The sequence below is a fragment of the Plodia interpunctella genome, chromosome 16 (assembly GCF_027563975.2).
Source record: "Plodia interpunctella isolate USDA-ARS_2022_Savannah chromosome 16, ilPloInte3.2, whole genome shotgun sequence".
NCBI lineage: Eukaryota > Metazoa > Arthropoda > Insecta > Lepidoptera > Pyralidae > Plodia > Plodia interpunctella.
In genome coordinates this window covers 2676885-2701877 of record NC_071309.1, presented here as the reverse complement: position 1 = coordinate 2701877, position 24993 = coordinate 2676885, and the positions used below count along the sequence as shown (strand labels likewise).

General features: G+C 36.6%; 1 protein-coding gene across 1 annotated transcript; it reads right to left on the bottom strand.

The window, feature by feature from the left end:
• Positions 1 to 10: 10 nt before the first annotated feature.
• On the bottom strand, positions 11 to 24964 carry LOC128676499 (uncharacterized protein). The gene is made up of 15 exons (XM_053756634.1): positions 24493 to 24964; positions 14529 to 14667; positions 13233 to 13369; positions 12666 to 12816; positions 11689 to 11858; positions 10890 to 10984; positions 9778 to 9970; positions 8355 to 8562; positions 7636 to 7779; positions 4591 to 4769; positions 4055 to 4152; positions 3495 to 3635; positions 2862 to 3117; positions 2025 to 2151; positions 11 to 949 (listed from the first exon to the last, which is right to left on the bottom strand). The coding sequence occupies exons 1-15, from the start codon at positions 24560 to 24562 to the stop codon at positions 817 to 819; spliced, it is 2241 nt and encodes a 746-aa protein (XP_053612609.1). The 5' UTR covers positions 24563 to 24964; the 3' UTR covers positions 11 to 816.
• Between the last annotated feature and the right edge of the window lie 29 nt (positions 24965 to 24993).

The following is a 24993-nucleotide window of genomic DNA, read 5'->3' as shown; positions in this document are numbered from 1 at the left end:
ACAAAGTATGTAAAAATAACCTTTTTTTATCAAGAACCTAATTATTTTACAGTGCACCCTAAGCACATACGGACGGATTTGGTTTAATATCAAAGTACATAGCACGTTATGAAAATACTTCCCTATTAACAATTTATTAATGCTTACGATACCTGCAAAACAAAATACCATACACCTTGTTTCTTTACTTGACAATATTAAAACTGATAACATATCTCTTGGCGGGACATTACGTCTGTAGACGTCATTACAAAGTTCTTTTATCACTGATTTAGTGATCTATGAAAGGATTAATTTTGTTACTAATTTAATTTAAATGGTACCCAAGTACTTTCCTTTATTACGTACAAACATGCAATGTAGACGATAAATCGTAACTTACTTTAGATTAATGATGAAAAAGTACTTAGTATTGCATTTGATTTGATTATGCAGGACGCTCGCAGTACACAACCGCTGGTTCATTCTGGTGTCCATGATGACGAATTGTTTAAAAGGAACACTAATAGTAGTGTGCCTTTAGAATTTTAGAGGGAAGTGACAAAATCTGCATTTCTCCATATGTAAAAGATTCTCAACGGAGGAATTTTCCTGAATTTTTGCACGGTACCCAACCTACCCTATTTTAGACTCATAGTCATTAACTAAGTAGGTCTATATCTATTTCAGATTTAGCTCGAATTAGCCGTAAAGGCGCGACGAAAAGAAAGTCAGAGATCCTACCGATTTTCACATTTAGAATATTAGTCTGTATTTTCTATTTGCACAAACCGCGTATCCGAACTTTCGCACATACCATTAAGAATATATAATTGACTAAGTTGTATGCAATATGTCGATGTTCTGGTCCGGCCAATGAACTCTTCTGTGCGTGGAGACAGTGTCGAACCCCACATTGTCGAACGAATGGTAATCCTTCTGCATGCTCATCTCTGCTAGATTTCTGTACCTGCATAAAAAATATTTTGAAGTAACTAACCTAAGTAAATAGTTACAAAAATATATTATTAAAATTATTAGTAGGGCATTAATACTGGCTAGAAGGAAAAAATAAATTATGCACCTCATCATAAATGACAGCCTTCTTTTCCCACTGCTGGGAATAAGATAATAACTGCTCTATAAATGAACGCCATCCTTCTCGGTCTTTCAACCCTCTTATTAAAACAAAAAGTGTACTTTAAGCTAAAGTTTGTCTTGTCTCTTTCTGTCTAGGTATGTCAAATATTGTAAAGTGCGAAAGTGACTAATATATTTTAGATTAAAGTATACTTTAACTTATTTATTAATTGGAGAGACATTTCATAGATTTTAAAAGTCTACGAGTTAACCGACGTTCAAAGTCTAGATGGCGGTAAGTAGTCGGAAAAGTCATGTGAGATGACTTTAAGGGAATCCAATAAAATTTTACATTTTTATTATACTAATTTTAGTCCTAATACACTTGGTAATAACAATTTATGGATTAATCGGAATAATCCTAATTTATGTACCTATTTAAGTACCTATTAACTAGCTAGGTAGGTACTTAGTTCATTTAAAATGATTAAGGTATGATCATGTTGGATTTGCAATTGTAACGTCACACGGTATGAGCATGATATAATCCTATTTGCTAAACTAAAACTAATCTTCAAACATTGAAGCGCATAAGTGGATACCATACCAACTTATCAGGATGAATTTTATTGTCTTATCTTTGGAAACAGTGACTTTAACAAACTAAATGATTTAACAAATATTTCTCAAATGTTTTATGCTTCAAATAGATATAAAAATATCAGTCAAATAGCCCTTCCTTTAGACTAATGAGCAAGCGAACAAGCATGCGGCCCTCCTGATGGTAAGTGGTCACCGCAGCTTATGCAACACCAGAGGTGTAACACGCGCAAGAAGTGCTGGTTTGATGTCTATGATATGCGTGACAATGGTCTCACAACTATGGATGCCGACGACCGTTCCCTGGACTTCGACGCTCAACGGCTGAGGAAGAAACAGAGAAATGCTAAGATGAGAGTTCATACCTCTTGACGAGCACGCAGCAGCCCAGCAGCAGCAACAGTTGCACCGCGAGCCAGGCCAGTGCCAGCGCCACCAGCAGCAGCTCGTGAACACACACCAACGCTGGCTCCACAGTCACACCGTCTTCCGCTACTCATGCAACAAAGAAATCCATAGTAATATTATAAATGCGAAAGTCACGGCTAAACCGCTAGACCGATTTTGATGAAATTTGGTATGCATATAGTTATAGCTCCCGTTCATACAAGGATTGTTTTTTAATAATCAACCCCCAATTGACTATAATGGGGAGTGAAAGTTTGTGTTCCGCTTTCGTAGAATAACTTAGTACGCGGGCGAATCCGCAGGAAAAATAGTTATCGTATATGTCGGAAAAACCCCGAAATCAATTAATGGAAAACAATATGGCTAATATTTCCATGATCAAATCGACAAGGTGTCCCAACGTCGGCGCACAGTTGTGCGTCACAACTACTCGACAACTACAGAGTTAACAACTCACATGTACCTAAGCGAAAAGTGATATGCGCTTGGGTATTTCTTAATATACTCCTGATCCTTAGACATTATACCTTTAGACATGACATTAAATGAGCAAATCGAGTAGTATTCTTGTGTCAGATTATCTTGTAGCTAGTTTCTCCTTAAAATGTACTTGATTTCTCTTTAGCCACAGAATTCGATTCAGACATGTATATTTACGCACTGGGAACCGGGAAAACGCTCAGGTTAGAGAGTGTATCTCTTACCTGAGCGTTTTCCCGGTTTCTTCCTAAGCCGCGTCATGAAGACCGCCGCGAATGATTATGAGCTCGAGAAAGAGACAAAAAAGAACTCACGGCTAGCGTCCCTATGGTCGGCCCTGACGAGCGTGTCCGCCGACAGTATGTCCCTGGCGCCCACCACCATCTCCACTTCCAGCGGCACGCGGCCGTCGGCAGGCACCCCGCACGCCGTGGTGCCCCCCTGCGCGACCACGCCCCCCTTGTGGCGCCCCTCCCACCCGCTCTCTTGCACCACGTCGGCGGCGGGGACAGCGTCGTATGTCATGTTGGTTTCACGGGCTATCCTGTTTTGTGGAGAGCCGCAGTTTACCTACAAGAATTGAGACAAAACGCTGAACTGTTTTTCACTTTTCGTTCAGTTTCTATTGCCATCCGTAAATAGCACTTCCGTCTTTAAGATACAGTAAGAAAACCCCACGGTGCCCGAATAGTAGAGATGTTAAGTAGTTGGTCATAAAAAGACGCTAACACTTTACTTGCTTGGGTAAAGAGCAAATCTGAGCAAATTTATGCCAGAACTCAGCTTCTTCTTCCATTATTCTTCACTCCTAAAATGACAGTAAACTTGTGAAAAAAAAAATATATATCAATTGTCTCTAGAATTAAATCACGGGTCGTGGGCCCAGAGTTTTCATGAGGACATTACTTTATATTTTTTATGAATAAGAGGGTAAAATGTAGACTTACGGGCGCACACTTGTCCTCGCAGAAGCGCACCATGAGCGCGAACCGCACGACATGCGAACTCGGGAACCGGAACGCCTTGAACCGCGACACCAGCCGCTGCGTGCCCGCCAGCCACGTCCGGCTGAACGGGGGGAAGTCCACCTAACAAGGAAGGGCAAATATGTTTTAAAAAAATGTAAGAACTGTAGAAGGTAAAAAAACGCTTGCCTATAAAGTATTTAATAACTACTTAATTGTAACACATCGAAAAAAGCGTTAAAAATTTTGTTTCATAAGTTTTGAATGTACACACATCGTGCACCCGCGAAATGAAGGCAAAAAATAACATATTTTTCGTACTATTTTCCTATCTTTCTGAATCTTCTTCAATGTGATGCATTGCCAACAGAAGATATAATAAAAATTATAAATAAAATAACTAAGTAGTCAAAATATATGATTGTCTTCAAATAGATTTACAACAAGTTTATTTATACGGAGCTGGTACATCATTGTACAACTTATAAGATTGGGAGACCTGTAGCCAGCCAATAAGTGACTGTCTTAACAAGATTACTGACCTGCCCCGTGGAGCAGCCCCTGCTGTCCAGCAGCAGCACGGAGCTGTCTCCGAGCCGCGACGACGCCACCAAGTGGTACGCCTCGATCTCCGTGCTGTCTATAGATACACAATATCTACAATGATCGTCTTGTTAGCTACCAGTTCTAATCCTATAGTTAAGTAGTGTATTTCAGCCAGATGATAGTAGATGTTATTGAAAGTGAAGATATTATAAGCCTGGATCATGCCTTTATTCCACAAAGAGAAAATAAGATTCAACTTAATCCCCTAAGAGAGTTAACACCAAGCATCCATCTTGCCCTCAACACTTTCTAATTATAATGTTCACTAGATCAATTTTTTGCTTCCTCCATGACAACCACATTCTGGGACAGACGCTGACTACTCTGTTGATCTTATCATGCCAAAGGGGTTTACTTTAGTGTCTATGCTATGCCAGTGCATAGTAAAAATTTACAGGCTATTTTGCTATTGCGCGTGCAGGCTAACCAAAGATCTGCCAGGATCTCAACTCCCGTGGTGCGCGTTGAGTACCTGTGGTCTCTATCCTAAGCTCCAGTGGCTCTCCAAGCGACACGGCTGCGGAGCCAGCACCAGTTTCGGTGTCGTCCGCGCGCACCACGTACATGCTGAGCGGCGCCGAGTTGGGGCTGTACACGGCGCTGGCCGCGGCCGGAGATGGCGGCAAGGAATCGCTGGCTAGCGACGGCTTTCTGAAATACAGGATTATGATCTTTTCTCGGTGCCAAACCTGAAATGAAACGATTCCGCGAACAAGATGGCGGGATGACCTAAAAATGTTTCAGTTTGGTTGGCAATAAATGGCCCCAAACGTAACCTATGGAAAACAAACTGGGAGATCTTTGCCCAGTAGGGGGACACATACGAAAATCCCCTTACGAGCGCCCTTTTTAGAACTTCGTATAAACGATCTAAGCCAGGCATATTACCACTTAGTATGTATATTAAATAGATACCTATTTTCTTGCAGTCTGTCTTTATATTTACCTCCACATAATGTATAATAATAGACGACACAATGGCTCTAACTCTAAAATAAATTTCAACGACTTACGGGGATTTTCTATCTTAAATTAGTCACAATCGTTTGTGATTCAGAAAACTAATTTGCATATAGTTTTGAATTGATTGCTTTAACAACCATAACAATGAATCAGGTAGTTTTTGCCTGGCCACCCATATTAAGAATTGGCATCAAAACTTTCAATTTCTACTTAAATGCATAAATATATTTCATATATGTATATATCCTTCACAAAAATCTGTAGGTTGTAACTTAGCTGCCTACGAGTACCTACTATACGATATGAGTATGTATGATGAAGTCGTGTGGCGTGTTGTTTCACCCTAGAATAGGACCAACCTCGTGGACATCATGCGAGGTGACTGAAGGACACATAGTCCTAGCAAGCAACAACTGCATCCCCAAGGAGGGTTTACGTCATGCCGGTTGTATAATCACAGGCGAATCTCCCAAGTTTTAAGGCTTAAGAAATTTCTATGATGAAACTAGGCTTGGCGGCGTCACAGCCCCGAATGTGACGACACGCAAAGATGAGAGAGAGACAAGTATTGAATATTAAATTACAGATCAATTTGTAGGATTTACCGTTAATTAACCGTATTAACCGTTGCATTAATTAACGTTGGTAGCAGCCTCTATGGTACAGAAAGGTACAGGCAAAAGGTAGAAATATTTTACCTCCAGTTTAATTGGACAATGCGTAAGTATTATACCATGCTTCAGACAGTACACTCACGTGTTGAGTTGTGCTTACGCACTATCTGTCGTTTGCTATACAAATGATAAACCCATTGCACTGCGGTCAATGAACATTTCCAAGCAGAAAGATTAAAAGACCATAGGTACACGTGTACAAACTTGTCGCTAAGCCGTTTGACTCATAAATAAAATCAGAGGCAGGAAGCTCACAATTTGTATGATTGTTTTGTTATCACTCGTGTTGTGTGTGATATAATATTACACACCACTTACTCAGGACCAAACGTGATGCGTCATATCTTGAGAAAACTCGAGTGAATCGGTCTACCTAACCACAAACCGATCAAAGCCAATAAGAAATAGGTACCTTTTACATGACTCATTTAGATACATATTATAAAACAAAGTCCACTGCCGCGTCTGACTGGCTGTTCGCGTTAATCTCAAAAACGGATGCATGGATTTTCACCAATAGATAGTGTAATTCCAGAGGAAGGTTTAGGTGTATAATTTATTATATTTTTACACGAGCGAAGCCGGGACGGGCTGCTAGTATTTTCCAGTTTTAAATTAAGATCCAGTATCTTGTTTTACAGTACACCTCTTTTTACAATGCTCTCAGTAAGTACATAGGTAATGGTATTGAATAAATTGTACTTATACCTACAGCGAAAAAAGGAGAAATTGTGTTATTTGTATAAAGAGAGAAAATTTGTTTGGTTAAAGTTGATTCAAGATTTTTTGATTCCAGAACCGTTCTTCAGGTGGGATCTCCACTTAGGTGAAGCACGGGGTACCTACTTTCCAATGATATATGACCATGACCAAAAAGATCAATAAATTGCATAATTCTAAATAGCTATTTGTCCATCCTTTCTGTATTTCAATGTAACAAAATTTTGAATAAATCTGGGTTTTGTGTTGGCGCAGCCCTAAAAGGTGCATTTCATAACGGAACAGGTTGAATGCCCCGCACGGATCGCATCTTATAGACATTACCTTAGCACTTCTGAGAACAACCGCGAGTTTTTAATATGTGAGTCAGACTGAACAGGACATCAAATTTGAATGTATCGAATCTGGAAGGACATCTTAATGACCTTTGGCAGCGCATTTTGCTGTAAGATCATATTATTCATTTCAACGCACTTGCTCGGAAATTTTACACATTTTTATGCGCTTTACGACACTGTTGTGGAGTTCAAATGTGTTGAAAAAGATTATGGCATACGCGTGCCGTGTATTACATAAATTGTATTGATAACGCGCTTCGCGTCGCGTGATACTCCCGCCTCATTTATTGCACGCTTGTTAAATATAATATACTGAAACCATTTGGGGATAATGTATCTGTATTATTAAAAAAATATGTAAGTTGTTTATGAAGGAATCAGTGTCGATGTAGTGGTTAAGATATGCTGCCTATTGAAAATTCTAAATACATAGTAAACCAAATAAAATAACTAAAGACGACGAGCTGGCGTAACCAAATCTCTCTTATCTCTGCATGTTACCGGTTGCGTTCGGGGTTGTGAAGCCGCGAAGCCCGGGGTCAGCGTAGAAAAACCTTGAAATTTTGAAGATTCGGCTGTGATTTTACAACCGACCCGTCAACCCGCCTTGGGAATGCTATTGTTGCCTATCAGATGCCTAGGCTGTGTGTCCCTTAGTCCACACGCCACCTGGCGCAACGCGAGTGGACGTAACCAAATGAGATAGAGATATGATATACATAAGATGAAGGTGAACAAAAAAGCAAAACGCGTAATATGTTGTACACACGTAATATGTTGTACGAAACGACAGATATAAGAAAATAACTAGGTTGAACTCACCCCATGTCCCTGACGGCGAGGGTGGCGTCGACGGAGTGCGGCGCGGCGCGGGGGGCGGGGGAGCAGCCCGCGCGCACCCAGCGGTCCCCGGCAGTTTGGATGATGGGATTGTTCTGGATCATCACCATCACGTACGCCATCGTCCTTGGAACATCACGTATCATAATACACTAGTTGTTGCCCGCAGTTTCGCCCGGGATAGCCTATATTTGATCTCAGATCATTTACGATATAAGTCCCAAATTTCATCAAAATCGGCCCAGCGGTTAAGTCCTGAAAGCGTAATAGACAGACATTCGCATTTCAAATATAAATATGGACTAGTTGCGCTTCAGAGACCCGCTCCCGTGGAAATGAAAAAAGCCCTATATGTCAATCCTTTGGTTAATTGTGTACCAAATTTCATCAAAAACCGTTCAGTATTTAGACATTCACGTCCAAACATTCGCATTCATGATATTAACGGAATTAGCACAAACAAACATTTAGTAAAGCAACTCCGAAAATAAACTTGTGTTATCTTCATTACCTCATTTTTACATGAGGTACCTAATCTAAACGATAGCAAAACCAATAGGTACTTATAACTAACTTTAAGGTGCGATATTTATTTACTACCTAATTTCTTTCTTGCACTAAGTGAGGTACATTAACCTACACAAATGACCTTAAAAATACATAACACAGGATCCGTATTAGTATGCTTTCCTCTGACTCACCTGTTAGTCACGCCAGCAGGGGTATTGGTTATAGCGTACGCGAAATGTACGTCACAGTCCCCGTACAGTGGCAAGGTCAGTCGTACAAGATGGCCGGCTGCGCGCGCGCTGCATTGCTCGCCGCGGCCCGGCACGTACACGCGGCCGCGGAACGGGCCGTGCGGACGATACGTCACCGTCATGTCGCCGCCCTCGCACTCCACCGTGACTGGAAAAACGCGCAGGTGGATACTTCGTCACGTGCGACGATATGAGAAAGTGAACAGCCCCCTATCGCTTCTAATAGCATCTGCATAGCAAATGAAACTATTTTTTTACCTTTTCCGTTTACAAGTACGTTTGAAACTTGTTGTTTCGATAACGATAACGTTTGCGTACGGTTTAATTTTGATCCAAGGAATGTTAATCTAATCAATTATTTTGTCGATACCGAAACGGTAAAAATATAACAGAACGATTAAAACAAAATTGCGACCAAGTGATCTAATAGGAGTCTATTCCTAGCAGTGCGATAAAGAAGGCTGTCAATCATGATGATGATCCAAGAACAAAAGTCTAAGATTCAGGGAGTCAAAGTAATCCTGTATGTAGCAAAAAAGCATGGGGAGTCTTTGAGGCGGTACACTGTATTTCAGTTTTAAGTTTTAACCCAACAGCATGCGGATTGGGTTGATGTTCAGAAGTTAATTAATGATAATACAAAAACTTTTCATCTATCTAAAACTTATACTTATCATTTCAAACAATTTTTGCAAATTAAAAACATATGTTCATACTTAATCACCTATTACATCATTTTAGGCACGCGCCACGGTTAATGACGATGCTTTATCAAATTCCATTTATTTTTATCGAATTACCTAATTGCGTATCGTTCAATATATGTACAACAGGAAATTAACTCTTGACTGTTATGTTCGCCTGTTTTTTATTTACTATTTTATTTGCCTACCAATTGATGACTTGTGCGCAGTGAGTCATACATAACTCTTCAGCTAAAACTAATTGTGCGTGCCACGTGCCATTTTCCTTTCGTAGATCTATAGATTTTCTAATAATACGATAACCATAGGGAAAACCTGAGTAACTTATAATAACTAGTGTAATATGCAATAGAGAATTTCTGTGGAATTTCCTTTAATCTTGGAACTGGTTTACATAAATTCTTAAGTACCTATGTTGTGGCCAACATTATGTAGGTACATTTTGTTCCCAATAAACTGGTCTTAGCAGCTAATAGGCAACGACAGCATTTCCAAGAATGGTCAGGCAGACAGCTGATTACAAAATCACAAATTATTTTACGCTGACCTTCGCGGTTTCACAGCCTCAAAATCCGAAGTTGAGGTTGAAAAGGTATTTCCAATTTAAGCTGCCACTAGTGATATGGAGATAAATATATATGAATGTTACTTATACTGACTGTTGAGGCAGATGACGCGGCGGTAGTACACTGCTGCAGCATTGCGGCGCAGCAGCCACGAACCTGTGGTCACCAGGTCCTCGCTGTGCAAGTCGCAGAGACCCCGGGAGCTGCCGGCGTCGCGTGACGGCCGCTCCGTCCATGAGAAACCTCGACACACGAAGCGACGTTCTACCTCGCATGCAGTTTTGCACTAAAATATGTTAGGATTGTAAAACTTAAACATACTTACATATTACGAAAAGAAGTTGCGCAATTCTGTCTGTATGAACGCGGTAAACTCAAAAACTACCGGATGACACGGACGGATTCGATTTGATGTGAAAGAAAGGCAAACACACTTTCACATTTACAATATAGTACTTATAAAATTCTATTTTATGGATAGATCATCTTTAAAGCTTTCAACTTGTGTTTGCCCACTCCACATTCCCGTGGATGCCGTGTGAGGTGACTAAGGGATAAGAAGGCTTAGCAACAACGGCATAATGAAGTGACCGTTGACGTCAGACAGGATTGTCTGATGTCAACACTCTTTGGGAAGGCCGTTTGTCGCAAAATCAATAATTTAAAGGCTTTATCTTTTAAGCGTAGCCTGGGCTTAGTGGCTTCACAGCCAAGAATGAAATGTCTCAAAACACACACACTTATGCATAACAATTTTGTATAGGCTATGTTAAACGTACAAATCCATGTCCATACCACAGATAAGACAATACCCCAGTATTCATACTAATGTTATAAATATGACAGACTGTCTGTCACGCTTAAACCACTGAGCCGATTTTGATCATCAAATTCTATCCAGTAGTTTTTGCATGATGCGAGAACTAACAGACAGACATAAATTCTAAAAAAAATGTTTTGAAGACGCCCCGCAATTATTTTTCTATAATATCTTATATGTACAAACATAGACCATTTACAGTTTTATTATATGTAAATAGATATTAATGCTGTATGCCAATCAAAAACACAATTCACAAAGATCATTTGAACACCAACAAACCATAAATGAGAATAAAAATTACTTATTTATTCATTTCTCAGAAATCGTACCAAATACAATAAGCAAAAGAAAAATTCCAAGATGTTTACCTTGTTTCACTTACCTCATCTTTGCTATAGTTTTTCAAGGTAAAATCGACATGTTTCAATGTCTGATTATAATATTCTTCGTAAGAACATCTGTCTATTTTCTTTGGGTCTGAAACAAAGTTACGAAAAAAAATAACACAACAGTTCTTCAGAATGGGTGTAAAAACATTAGTTCAGAATCGGCAACGCACGTGTGACAACCCTGCTGTTCATAGGACTAAAAAACTCATTTTAATGTTATAAAAATCTGATTTTTAAGAGCGCTACTTTCCATTTGTAGTGCCTCTACGAGGGTGCTACGAAATGCTACGAAGTACTACAAAGGACCGTGGATCATAATAAAAAATTATCAGCGCAAAATGTTTGTTTCTGAAGACTACATACATATTCATGTTAAGGATAAAGTATTACTGTAAAATACATACATCTCAATACTCAATGTTTTATTAAATAAATAAATATATTCGGACAAATCACATAGACTGAGCTAGCCCCAAAGTAAGTTCGATACATGTGTTATGGGATACTAAGTCAACGATACTATATTTTATAACAAATATAGATAAACATCCAAGAACCGGATCAATCAGAAAAATATCATTATCCATCATGACCCGACCGGGGATCAAACCCAAGACCCCTCGGTTCAGAGGCAAGCACTTTACCACTACGCCACCGAGGTCGTCACAATGTTGACACAAATAAGAATTTATGAATGCGGAAGTCTCACATTTCACGGTTAAACTACTTACTTACTAATTCTGATGAAGTTTTGAATAGATAGAGAACGTCATGAAAGCAATTAACACTCACAGTCATGCCTGCACTGATTCTCGATGTAGACAGTGTAGAAGTTGGAGACTCTGTAAGACTCGGGTTCAGAGAACTTGTCTTCCCCATTCAGGACGCAGGTGCCTGGGACTCCTGGGGCCGTCACCGCTGAGGGGTCTAAGAGGCCATCCGGGCCCACCCACTGCGCTGAGCTAAAAATATGGTTAGTAGTAAGTTTCCGATTTCCTTCATAAGGGAAATATTAGGAGCATTTATAGCCTTTGCTATCAACCATACTACGATGCTTGTCAGGGAATGAAAGGACTTGTTATAAACAGAAAACCAGCGTCTCTTTCAAACATAATTACAAAACTGATATATTCGTTTTTACAATAAAAAAAAACTGTCTTGATATCCTACTAATATTATAAATGCGAAAGTTTTTAAGGATGTGTGTATGTATGTATGTTTGTTTATTACTCTTTCACGTAAAATCTACTGGACAGATTGTTATGAAAATTGATACACGGGAAGAATATAAAGTAGAATATAACCTGGAATAACACATAGAGTAACTTTTATCCCGAAATTCCCACGGGAGTGAAGCCCCGGGGCGAAGTTAGTAAAGAATAAACTCCATATAAACTGTCTCGATATAATTACAGACCTTATCAACGAAATAAGCTAGCTAATAGGGTTTTACAATAGTTAAACAGATTTCAAACATCAACGGGAAGATTTGTATTGATCATTGAATCTAATAACCGATGATTTTGCTGTGATTTGTTTTGTTCTAAAATCGACGCATCGCCGGAATTTGTATGCTTGCAAAATGTAAGCGTGGAAACATGACCGGAGAACTTACAAGAAATTAAGGTAAGGAGTATGGAACGATATATCAGTATATATAGTATCGTTCCATGTGGAAATCCCTGTAGTATCTGGTTCTCCGAGAAATTGAGAGGTTGGTGTGCACTGCTGGCTGTACGCAGTCAGGTGCAATCATCAGTATAAATTACCGATAGATAACGTTGTTGTCCTGGCGTAGCACGGCGCGGTAGCAATGTGCGAGTGTAGTGTTTGACAACACACGTTGAGAGCTGTCCGAGTGCAGGCTATATCCAGGCGTGCTTTCCACCGCCCACCACTGTCGACTGCAACCGCTGCTTACTGGACAATGCAAAATTCATTTTCACAATTTCTGTTTTACGTTAGCTTGTCTCATTTTTAGACGTTTTTCAAAAGGTCACCATCGGCAGTTTCGGCTGTGCGTTGTCTGTCACTCAGTAACGCAAGAGTTTTATATATGTGATATATAGATAGATATGATCGTTATAACTATCGGGGGAACTCACCGGAACTCCAAGCGTAACATGTTTATATAGATGAAATCATTTACTATTGTGATAACATAAATGAGATGACTATATATGTATACCTACCGTGAAAAAGCCAGAAATATATATTACTATATTTATTCAGCAGGGCCAATACTTACAATCGCATAAGATATTTTAAATAATTTGCATAGTAATACAAAACAGGCTATACTATATTGGCACCTGTATCATAGAGGTTACACTCACTGTCCAAGCAAGCCTTCTTGAAGTACGCGACGTCGCCGTCCTGTCTCTGCTCCAGGCCGTGGCGGTCCGTTATGCCGTGGCAGTTTCCGTGACCCTGAGACACCAGTACAGCGTCGCAGTCCTCTAATTCACGACACCTGCATTTTAAACTTATAATTCCTCGTATCTAATACGCAATAATAGACACGCAACATTAATAAAAAGGATGAGACATAAAAATCTAAACTATGTTTATTTGAGATACCTACTTTGGAACAAGGCTATAAAAATAAATGGATAATACTCAACGGCCCACACTAAGCACTGAGCTTGTATTACGAGTCCGATTAAATAAATTATTTAAAAAGCAGCGATTAAATTTATTTAAAAAGCACCTCAGGTTTGATAAATGTTATTATAATTTGAACGATATTTTTAATGATAGACTCAGATAAAAATTGAGTTAATTTAGTTATTTTTATTTATTCGATTTTGTTTTGTGGGATGATAGCATGCTCTCCATTTAAATTTGCATACCCGTGGACGGTGAAACATGTAGAATAAAGTTTTTCTTTTAACTCCACATTGTAAAAAATGTAAACTCTTGTTTTTGCAAATAAATAATCTTGGTCTTTGATGGACACAAACACAGAAACGGACACAACACACCCAGAACCGCAACCAAATATTTTTGATCACAGATAGGTACCAATATTTGCTTGATATCAAACCCAGGACCTCTAGATAGCGGTGTGACCACTATGCCATGGAGGTCATCAAGTGTCAAGTTAAATGACATTGTAGAAGAAAGAATTTTGACAAGGTCCTTTTTAACCTATTCAATCTGACGCGATCCTATTGAAATAGAAATAAATTTATACATAGCATACTAATATACATCACAGAAAATTAACAAAATTTGATATTATAAAGGTACATTCAATATGCTACTTTTGTAGCATACCTCTACTGTAGGGTACCTCTCAGCTTGTGCCATGACGAGGAGCCATGTCGCTGATTTTCAGTGATACCAAATAAGATGGTACTACCACCAGAAAAGAATTTGCAAGATAAATCCGCGAAACATGTTTCGCGACATGGTATGCGGTATGGATGAGAATTATTAATGACTGGGAGGAAAATACAACAAAAATAACTTTAAAATATGAAAGATGAAACGAATAAAAAAAAAAAATTATCTATTTGGGTATTATCACAGTACAGCACGGCTATGTATCTGATTGAGCATTTAATAAAAACAATTTAAGATTTGATTGTTTTTATTATCTCCAGGGAATATTTTTTTTATGACATTACCTGGCAAGACAGGCGCCGACAAGCGACTCCTCTTCCCCGCTGGCTGTGTATACAAACACTGGAGCCGCATCTACTGCGTTCACCCCCGACCACCGTACGAAACTCAGGGATTGCCCCCCGATACATTGCCCTGAATCTGCTGTAAAAAAAATAAACGGTGATATGAGTAATATCTATACCAATATAACTAGTTGTTCGCTGGAATCTTTGACCTGGCGAACACAATAAATTTTTACAAAATTATGAATATTTCAAAAACTAATTTTTATGTTCGTGGGGCAACAAAATCGTAATCGATCGATAAACATTTTATTCACAGATCGCCTACATATCTTTTAAATTTCATTAAAATCAATTTTTTTACAATTTAATTCCATCAATCTGATTAAAAACTTTTGTGTATGATTGCCACATTTTATGGAATCCCGAAATTTTGTGTGTTAGTAAATAAATTCATCTTATACACAATTCGGACTACTGACCTCACAGATGCCTATTCTCCTAAACTAGAAGTGTGTCATTTTCGATGTGACTCATGTAAAGCTTCGTTTACGTATAAGTATTAGGTGCATCACCTTTTCTAATACCTATATAATTTAAAAAATAACCCCACATTGATTAATGGCTAGACAACTTCAAACAAAAAGAGAATAAAAACTATACTAGGTTCATCCTTTGTCCCATCCCCATTATGTTCCGTAGGTAATGTCGCGTTTGCTATATTAGCGCTGTTTTGTATGCATAAATCTTCGTTAATAAATTATCTAAACAACAATGAACTGCATCAAAATCCGTTGCGTGGTATATAAGAAGAATGCTTAGAAGCAGACGCGTCGCTCTACTTTTACACTAATATGTAATGATGTAGAAAACTTGAAACATTATGTACTATTTTGTGGCAAAGCATATAATTAGTTTTCGTTGTTTGATAGAGTTATATTTTATCAAACAAATCCTAAACATATTTTTTTGGTAGATCGCAGCGAAGGTGAATGAAATCTACGTCGTGAACATATGAATTACGTCATAATATCAATTTATCAAGCTGCATCGTCGAGTTTACTCAGGTTGGCGTTAAGCAAACATTTATTTCTCACAGGGTTGTCCATAACAGCCTACGGAATTTACGACTAACGGAATAATAAAAATATCTTTCATTTATTGCCTTTTATTTGTTTCTAATCTCGTTTTCCCGGTTGCTTTCCCGCACGATCTCGGCATCATTACAGGTACAACTCCTACCGCAATAATTATACAACTGTGATCATCACCGGTCTCTACATTTTCATTTGAGTAATACACGCACCATAAAAATATCAACATTTGAATAAAACATCGTTTTTCCTATTTTCCTCGGACGCTCCCAGTTATTGTCAGTCACGACGTGGTCACGACCACATAAAACCTGATTTTAGGTCAACCTTGTTGCCTATAACCTTTACCGATGTGCGTACATTTATTTGTACATACGTTACTATATTTCAAACACGATTCTTAATAATCTTGACAATTTGTACGTATTATATTATAAACTATCTGTGACCTGCAGCTTCGGACCCGTGGTATAATATATTTCGAATCGAAGCAGTAGTTCCTTTTATGGAATAAGCCGATAAACGAACACGTGTCGTCTGATGGTAACTAATCACAGGGATATCGCATGAGCGAGCATTGTCGCAATGTCGGCCTTCAAGAGGTCATAGCCAGCGCGGTATAGACATTAGCGCTTGCACATAGGTACTACAGTTTCGCACTTATCATAATAATATCGAATAGAAGTATGACATCATTGACAGATGGATAATATTATTTATTTGGAAATTTGATAAGATATCATTGAATTGATTGTGAGTAAATAAATAAACATTTACAGACATCCCGGCATCATATAAAACAAGATACATACATAATGAATGAACTTATCTGTGGACGAATTAATATAAGAATTATGATGATTTAAAAATTTCATATTACCTAACGTGTCAACGTTTCACGAAGGTGGATACAGCCAGCAACAATAACGGCAATATTGCATATTGTCGTTGTATGGGCAATTATATCTAGCAACTAACTATAACTACGGCAATATAATTTAAAATATAAATATCTAAAAATAAATAAAACATAAGCTGAAAAATTAATCCTGGCCATTAAAAAAAACTTTTCAAGAAAAAAGAAGCATTTAGAGGATATTCCTGCCTAAAATTATGTAGTTCTCGGGGAAAAGTCAAGCCAAATAAAATACTCCGCTGGAGAATTAAGACTCATGTACTGGTCAATGCTAGAAAACGGAAAAAATATATTTGGGATTGACGCAGCAATACTATGTTGCTCTTCTCCTACGTACGAGACCGAGACGTCGACAATAAATTGTGCTATACGTTAGACACGCTAGTTATTCAATCAGAAGACTATATATAAAATGGTTATGAAATTATCACAGCCCTAGTGTGACAGTGAGGCTTGAACATAGAGGTGGTGTCGGCTGCGAAAAATATTAAAAGTCATTCATTCGAAATCGCCGACTTGGTTGGACGCGTGCCTGTGCAAAAAGACAGTGCAAGTGATAATTTTTTTATCGTGAAGCGTCGAAATATATTTGGAATTGGAAGTTATTTCCGGCAATAAAGTGAAATATTTTCAAGTTATTGTGAAATTAAAGGCAATTAAATTTTGGACATTAAAACGGTAAGTCAATTTTATATTTATTTTTATTAATTAGAACTCAACCTTGAACCGTGCTCAGTAAATAAAGTAGATGACAAAATTTTATTTTGATTATTATTCGATGACCCTTGTATTATTAGATACACCAGTGCAAAAATTACTGTGATAATGATATTTTTTTCAAAGATATGACAAAAATTACATCACACATTTTTGGACTCGTCCAAACGCGTTCCATATTAAATGATACTCTCACGTGACGTCACGATTGAGTAATATCTTAGCAATAATCTCAGCTACCTGAGATATTGCGTTTATGCTAATTCTTAATAAAAATTGTTTTAGAATTTTGGTTTTTTGCGATGATTGATTTTATTTTTCTTATTTTTTTTAAACGGACTTTCCAACTAACTTGACATGTTGGTATAATCCAGCAGCATTGTTACAGTATTTATAATTATAACAATAATCTTAAATATATCTATTTTATATAGAGCATACATACTTATATATTTTTAATTTTCTGCTCTTGGCGTCTACCGTATTACTCGTAGAGATAAGTCGATTTAAGCCCACTGTCCAGCAAAGCAATAAAATAATATATTGCTAACTATGGCACATGTTTTAATTGTTTGCCTGTCTCGATGCATTAGCTTACTTGCGTAAAAGGATGTCATATAGAATAAAGATGTAATTAATAACGGAGTGTCCACAGTTCACAGTATCATCTTCATCGAAAGCACGATTCGCCGAAATGTTTTTTTATATCTCAAGTTACTTAAACTTAATTATCATGTTCTTACCTTTTTTTTGTTTACCCAGGGGAATCAGGGGAATTCTTACCTAACCTAACCTAATTACGTCAAGCAGAACTAAATTTACCAACTATTTTAACCCAAGTTTATCTAGATTTTGAGAAACCAAAGAAAACTGTGGACACCCCATCAATTTCTGGCATGATAGGGACCAACACTGTTCAAATCTATTTCTTTCGGCATTTCTTCTTAGCAGTGGTCGTTCCGAAATGCCAATTTGTAGCTTGTGGGAAATAACTATAAATATAAAAATTTACGAGAAATAGTGCCTGTTAAGGCCTAATTTCTGAATAAATGATTTGAATTTGAATTTCACACAATCACTCTTCATCGAAAGCAAGATCTTATATAGGTAATGAAGAAGATGAGAGAAATTATTATTTTTAAATTGCATCAGAGTTTAAAACATTCTAGATTAACATATAATATCTGATAACAAAGTAACTGATTGATATGTAGAGTCAACAGATAATTCACATAACCTAATTTATCATTTCATGGCCAAATGTGACGTTAACAAATAATTTATTACGATTCGTCCCAAATAATTTGACTTTTCAAAAGCAACAGATTGCGATCATAAGTGCCTCTGCGAAGAAAATAAGATCAGCCAGACCATGAACCCGAACCAGACCATGCAAAAGAACTATGACAAAAATGTTAAAATTATTTTTAGCACAGGTATATTAGTAAATACTTGTGTTTGAAAATCAAATAAATACATAAAAGTCATGCATAAGATCAAATTGCTTTCCCTTTCCATATCATTTCCCTTTGCCATATTTAAGTACAAATACCCAGTAAAAATTACATTTAAGTTTAAATTAATTTCATCTAAATCTATAGAACTGTTATTCAGATCTCAAAATAAACAATCTTTTTTGCTTTGCGAATATTGTTTTGTAAGAACTTCAATTTGTAAATTAGGTTTGTTTTGGGATTCGGATATGACTATTTGACGGTTAAACAATGGTTATAATAACGCTTAAAATAATATTTTAATGTACAAATTGAAGTTCTTTCAAAGCAATATCTGTAAGGCAAATAAAATGGATTGATTTCCTCAATTAATAAATAAATATTTTTATAAAAATAAATAATTCATTTATTTATCACTGTCTCACTTTTCAGAAAATGCAGTGGCTTTTCCTGACAGTGATCCTGTACTGTTTAATGACCGCCATGTACTGCTCGGTGTTCGTGGGCGGCAAGCGATGTCCCGCGGGCTACACGGCGTCCCATCTCGGCAGCGCAATCATATGCGTCCCAGACGAGGACTCCACGGAATATGCTCTCTATTAAACGTGAAAAACGGTGCCTCGTTTAGTCTATATATCGATGAATTGATATTGGGCATTTTTTTAATTTTGTGTTTCGACCAAGTATTTTTTTATTAATAATCTAACGCTTTAACACATAATTTAAAAAAAATTAAACCAACTAGAACGACCAAATAGAAATAGCAAGTGTTATATAACATAAAAAAGTTTTGAAAGGAATCACTGAACCAAGATAACTATCACAAGATTAATTTTAATTAGTCAAAATAATTATCGTAATGTTTTATAATTTTTTATCAATAATTCTAACTAATTTGCCATTAGTATTTTAATTAGGTATCTAAAAGAATTTAAGTTAAAATGCAAAAAATTGTGACATATTTAATTGTAGTAATAAATTTAGGTAGATTACAAATCAAATATGAGACTGATGTAGACAAATAATGGAATGGTTTTTACGTTTTAACCATCTTTACAGTTCATTAGAGATATCACTAGAGTTCGTATCGGATCGTGTTTAAATGTTCATGTCGTTATTGTGGCAACAGTGAGAGTGAGAAAAACGATTGTTTGTTGTATAGTTAAACAGTTTTTACCGTTTTATTTAAAATTCAATTAAATTTTGTTATATTAATTATTTTATTTATTTAAAGATCAACAATAATTATTGTTTTTTATTTACTGCTAAACGGTTTTTAGACACTAAATTAATTAACGAATTGTCCACTAAATTAGTGTAAATGACATGACAAACGTAACTAAAGTTCGTGCAGTTTAAAGATATTGAGCCCTATGATTTCAATGTGTTTGTGATGTAATTACATAATTTATATTGACAATATTCAGACTAGTCATATTTATTGATACACTATATACAAAATGCATTTTAATTGTAAGCATTTCTCTTAATTGTAGTGACATCACTTCATCAATTCTTTTTTTTTTTGTAAATTTCGCTTTTGGTGTGATAAAGAGTATTGTATTGTATCACATCCTATATATGGACTGATCTGAAAATTAAAAAAAACCGCACTGTAATGCATGCTGGCCACCGCATAGTAAAAGGCACAGCCTATTGTGTATTTATAATATTTAATTTTAAACCGCCAGTACATTCTAATACAAATCATTTCCAATATATTTAATATTTTTTAATTAGGAACACTAGGACAAATTCTTTTTTTTATATCGATCTACGTCATAATACACGTATGGATCTGAAATCTTTAATTATATAGTGTATTTCTCTGGCAGTTATACTACTACTAATAAATATAACGCTATGTTACAATAGGCACTTTTTAAATTCAAACGTTTATTGCACTAAATTCATACTATTTACTGGAAGTATTATTATAATCTGTGCTTATATACTTACATAACGTGAAAGGTATCGCTTGTATGGAATAGTGTGGAGATATTCAAATTTCGCTTGGGCCCTAGATAGAACATCAGCCTTTGATAATCATATATAAGCAAAACTGTTTGACAAATTACATCACGCCACCTCACCTAAGTATAAATTTACCTTTACTGTTAGTTCATTTATAACAAACTTTTTAACGAGAAGGAATGAAAAGTATATTATTGAAACTAAATTTGATAATTTTGCGTTCATATGCCACAAAAAATGTATATCGCGAAATCTTTAAATTATGACGCAATTCATGAATTTATCCTCATTCGTGCAACACACACAGTATATTTATTGTGATTTGTGTTGTTTTATTATTATTTATTTTGACGTGACGAGATGGTACTTGTCACAAAGATATTGCTTGTATGGAATAGTGTGGAAATATTCAAACTTCATTTGGGCCATAGATAGAACTTCAGCCAAATTTGACTATCCACAAAGAAGAAAAGAAAAAAAAAATTTGACAATGTTATGTTGTTGTATTAAGGTTAAAAAGTATTATAATATAACAGATTGAACATTATATGTTCTTATAGGTACCTGTGTATAATATTGACATAAAATTTTATTTAAAATTGTACTGCTCAAAATTCAATTCACTTGTTATGTCAACACAAGCTAATTGTGCCAGCACTAATGTAATGTCTGAAATGAAATTTCTTACAATTTCTCGTATAATCGAATGTTGTGTGTGTTAAGAATATCAATGCGAGAATGTTTATTTTTTTAATTGTCTTTTAAATGTAAATGTCAAGGCATTCCAGTCAGATTACAATTTTATTCCTCACATTTTACTATACTTAAGCGAAGTATTATATTATTAATTTAAACCATTATGATGAGATCTATAACAAAACAAATTGTTAGCCATATCATTTTTTGACATTGTTGTCAATCAATCATCAATACATATAATAAAATTGAAGAAAGGCCAAATTTGTACATTGGATTTTTTTTTCAATTCTTCATGGAATATACTTAGTTACTGATATAGATGACGAAAATATAGTTTTGGAATTTTTTGTCTGTCTGTCTGTCTGTCTGAACGCACATCACTCGAAATCTACTGGACCGATTTGCTTGAAATTTGGTATGTAGGTACCTTATATACCGGGTTAACATCTTAGATACATTTCATCCCAGTAAATGGTCAGGTTCCCGTAGGATAATTGAAAAACTAATTATGAATAAAAAATGCCTCAGAATCCTGGGTATAATATGTTAATATTATAGACATTTCATCCGGGAAAATGAGTCCTGTAGGAAAATTAAAATAACAATCCACGGAGCCGATTTACTTAAAAATTTTGTAGAAAGGCATAAAAAGAATATAAACAAATTGTTTTTATCGATTACAGTCTGTTATACATATAATGGGCGCAGTATGTATCAATATATCAGTATAAAACTCTTCCGTTACTGAGTGACTGACTCACTGACTGACTGACAGATTGGCACACTTACTTTTTGTAGTAAATAACAGTAATAGTAAATAAAAAAAATGTTTAATTTACGTTTGTGGTTAATAAAAAACCGGGACGGAAAACGTCATGGAAAATGGGACGGCATGCGTTGCAGAAAGCGGGAGTGTGAGTAGGAGCGGGAAATGGGAAGGAGACACGTAGTGGGAAACAGGACGGGACACATTGCAAAAACATGATGGCACAATATGTAGGAAACGGTACGGGATATCTACATTACATAGCAGGAAGCGGGATTGGACAAGTTTGCGCGACGAGACACGCAGTGGGAAACTGAAAATTGAACTAAAGAACTAAAGATGAGAAAAAATGCGAATTTGAATCGCATCTTTAATACATCGAATTAATTACAAAAATTACTGAGATTTTGCTATGAAATTCACGCGGGCGAAGCCGCGGGCAAAAGCTAGTTTTAAAATAGTAATCAGTTTATTTCTTTTTATTATTGTATTTTCTAAAGTCTATTGTTACCTTCCCATTGAAATCTATCATCCCAACAATGGACCTTCCCAATTTGACGCCTACACCTATAACTTTATCAAGAAGTAGCTGTGCCACGGACTTAATTTCTCATGGAAAATGAGACTTGTTTTCCCGGTTTCCTACGCCGCCATTAAGTGTCGGAACCCAGAAACCGCATTCTTACTTATACACCTCCACTTCGCACAATCTTCGGCATCCCTAGTTATCAAACCTTTGGCACGCATATAATCCCTGACGGCAGGATGACGAGGATAAAAGTAACAAATAAGGGTATTAACCTGGGCCTTGCGGAGTGTGGTTCCGCCCTAAAAATAAATATATTAGGACAAATCACACAGATTGTGCTAGCCCCAAAGTAAGTTCGAGACTTGTGTATATTTTATAACAAATACATAGATAAACATCCATATATAGATAAACATAAAAGACCCGGGCCAATAAGATAAATATCATTTTCCATCATGACCCGACGGGAATCGAACCCGGGACCTCTCGGTTCAGAGGCACAGAGCACTTTACCATACTTCAGAGCACTTTACCATACTTTACAAAATATCTTTATGCACTTTTCCAAAATCCAACCCTATGAGTGTTACATAGGGGCAAGTTAAGGAAGAATATACGAATATTCTTCCTTAACTTAACAGGTCATGATGGAAAATGATATTTTTCTTATTGGCCCGGGTCTTGGATGTTTATCTATATATGGATGTTTATCTTGGATGTTTATCTATGTATTTGTTATAAAATATATACAAGTTCGAACTTACTTTGGGGCTAGCTCAATCTGTGTGATTTGTCCTTTGAAATTTGAATTTGAATTTGAAAAAGACTGAAATTTTACTTGACTAGCAGCCCGTCCCAGCTTCGTTCGGGTAAAACCATAATAAAACTTTCTCAGAAATCACCCTATAATAGATAATCAGATTTAATTCAAAATAAAAGTTCACGATTCGAACCATCAAGGTGAATTCAATGGTATTTACCGCTGAGCTGTCTACTCATATCTTCAGTTGACGATCCTTATCCTATTTTTGTTACATAGCATTTATGCCAATTTTCAAGTAGATCAATAAAGATTTTCGTTACTTTTCATACAAACTTTACTCTCAATTTTTACCCCTTTAGGGGGTCCAATTTTGAAAATTCCTTTCTTATCTGAGCACTACGTAATAACCTAAAGCTACTGCCCAAATTTCGCGTTTATAGCTTGTATGGTTTGCGCTGGGCGTTGATTAGTAAAAAACGCTTGTTCTTTTATGTATATATAGATATGATGAAGTGTTTATTCAGCAGAATCTGATTTATCTTGAAATCCCATTGAAAAATTACTTATCATACAAATATTGTATTGAGAGTACGTAGGTATATAACGGTAGGTGCTGATGAAAAATTGAAATTACAAAGACTCACATTCCAAACATTTATTGACTCCATGTGAGATAACAAATGTTGAACAGATACAGTATCACATCTTTGTCCCTTTCGGGGCAGACAGAGACAATATTCGCGGAATTCGAATCCAAACTTTTTACCTGGATAGCGGGATTAAAATGATATTCTGAAGCGACAGGGGCTAGACCATCGACTAAAAGAGGAATCTCCAATTTTAGTTTTAGGGCGCGGAAGGAAATGTAGCAGGCACATTCTATTTTTTTTTCGCTACCAGACCAGTATAGAAGCTATAATGTTAATACTGTACGCAAATAGAGATCTTCACGTGAGACGGACGACGAGGTAATCATAAATACACATCGCGTTATGTACGGGTATGATATACCTAATACTACAATTATTAACTAGATACAGAAGCAGTCTTACCATGAACAAACACAAACAAGGAAAACACCACCGGAACGATTTTAAACACAAAACGACAACTTGCACACATTGTAAAATAAATTTAAAGTCGCGAGTCTATCAGCCCGGTATTTCCATCGATGTAATCTACGGGTCCTGTGCACGTTACGTTCGAACACGCGATGTTAGATAACAAGACAGTAAAACTACAAGCCACTGTTACCACTGAAGACTGTCCAGGGTAGAAACACTTGTACGATTCGATGTGGCCCGATCCTCCACATCACATACAGCTGATCAAATACACATTTGAAATAAACAAATGAATACTTTATTATTTGCGTCACACGGTTAAAGTTTGTGCAAACGAAAAATTCAGTGAACGTGACTCAGTCTTAACAATAGACGATCACGGTACCAGGACTTCAGAATGGCTAAGGAGCTCGTAGGGCCCACAACACGCGGTACCGCGACTACTGAAACTGATCAATCCACAATGCACCGCTTGCCCCCCACTTTAAC

Coding starts and splice junctions, on each gene's coding strand:
- LOC128676499 (XM_053756634.1), bottom strand. CDS start 24,562: ATGTGTGCAAGTTGTCGTTTTGTGTTTAAAATCGTTCCGGTGGTGTTT. Junction 11,859..12,665: donor GACAACAACGTTATCTATCG/GTAATTTATACT, acceptor CCATATTTTTAG/CTCAGCGCAGTGGGTGGGCC. Junction 3,636..4,054: donor GGGGCTGCTCCACGGGGCAG/GTCAGTAATCTT, acceptor CTTCCTTGTTAG/GTGGACTTCCCCCCGTTCAG.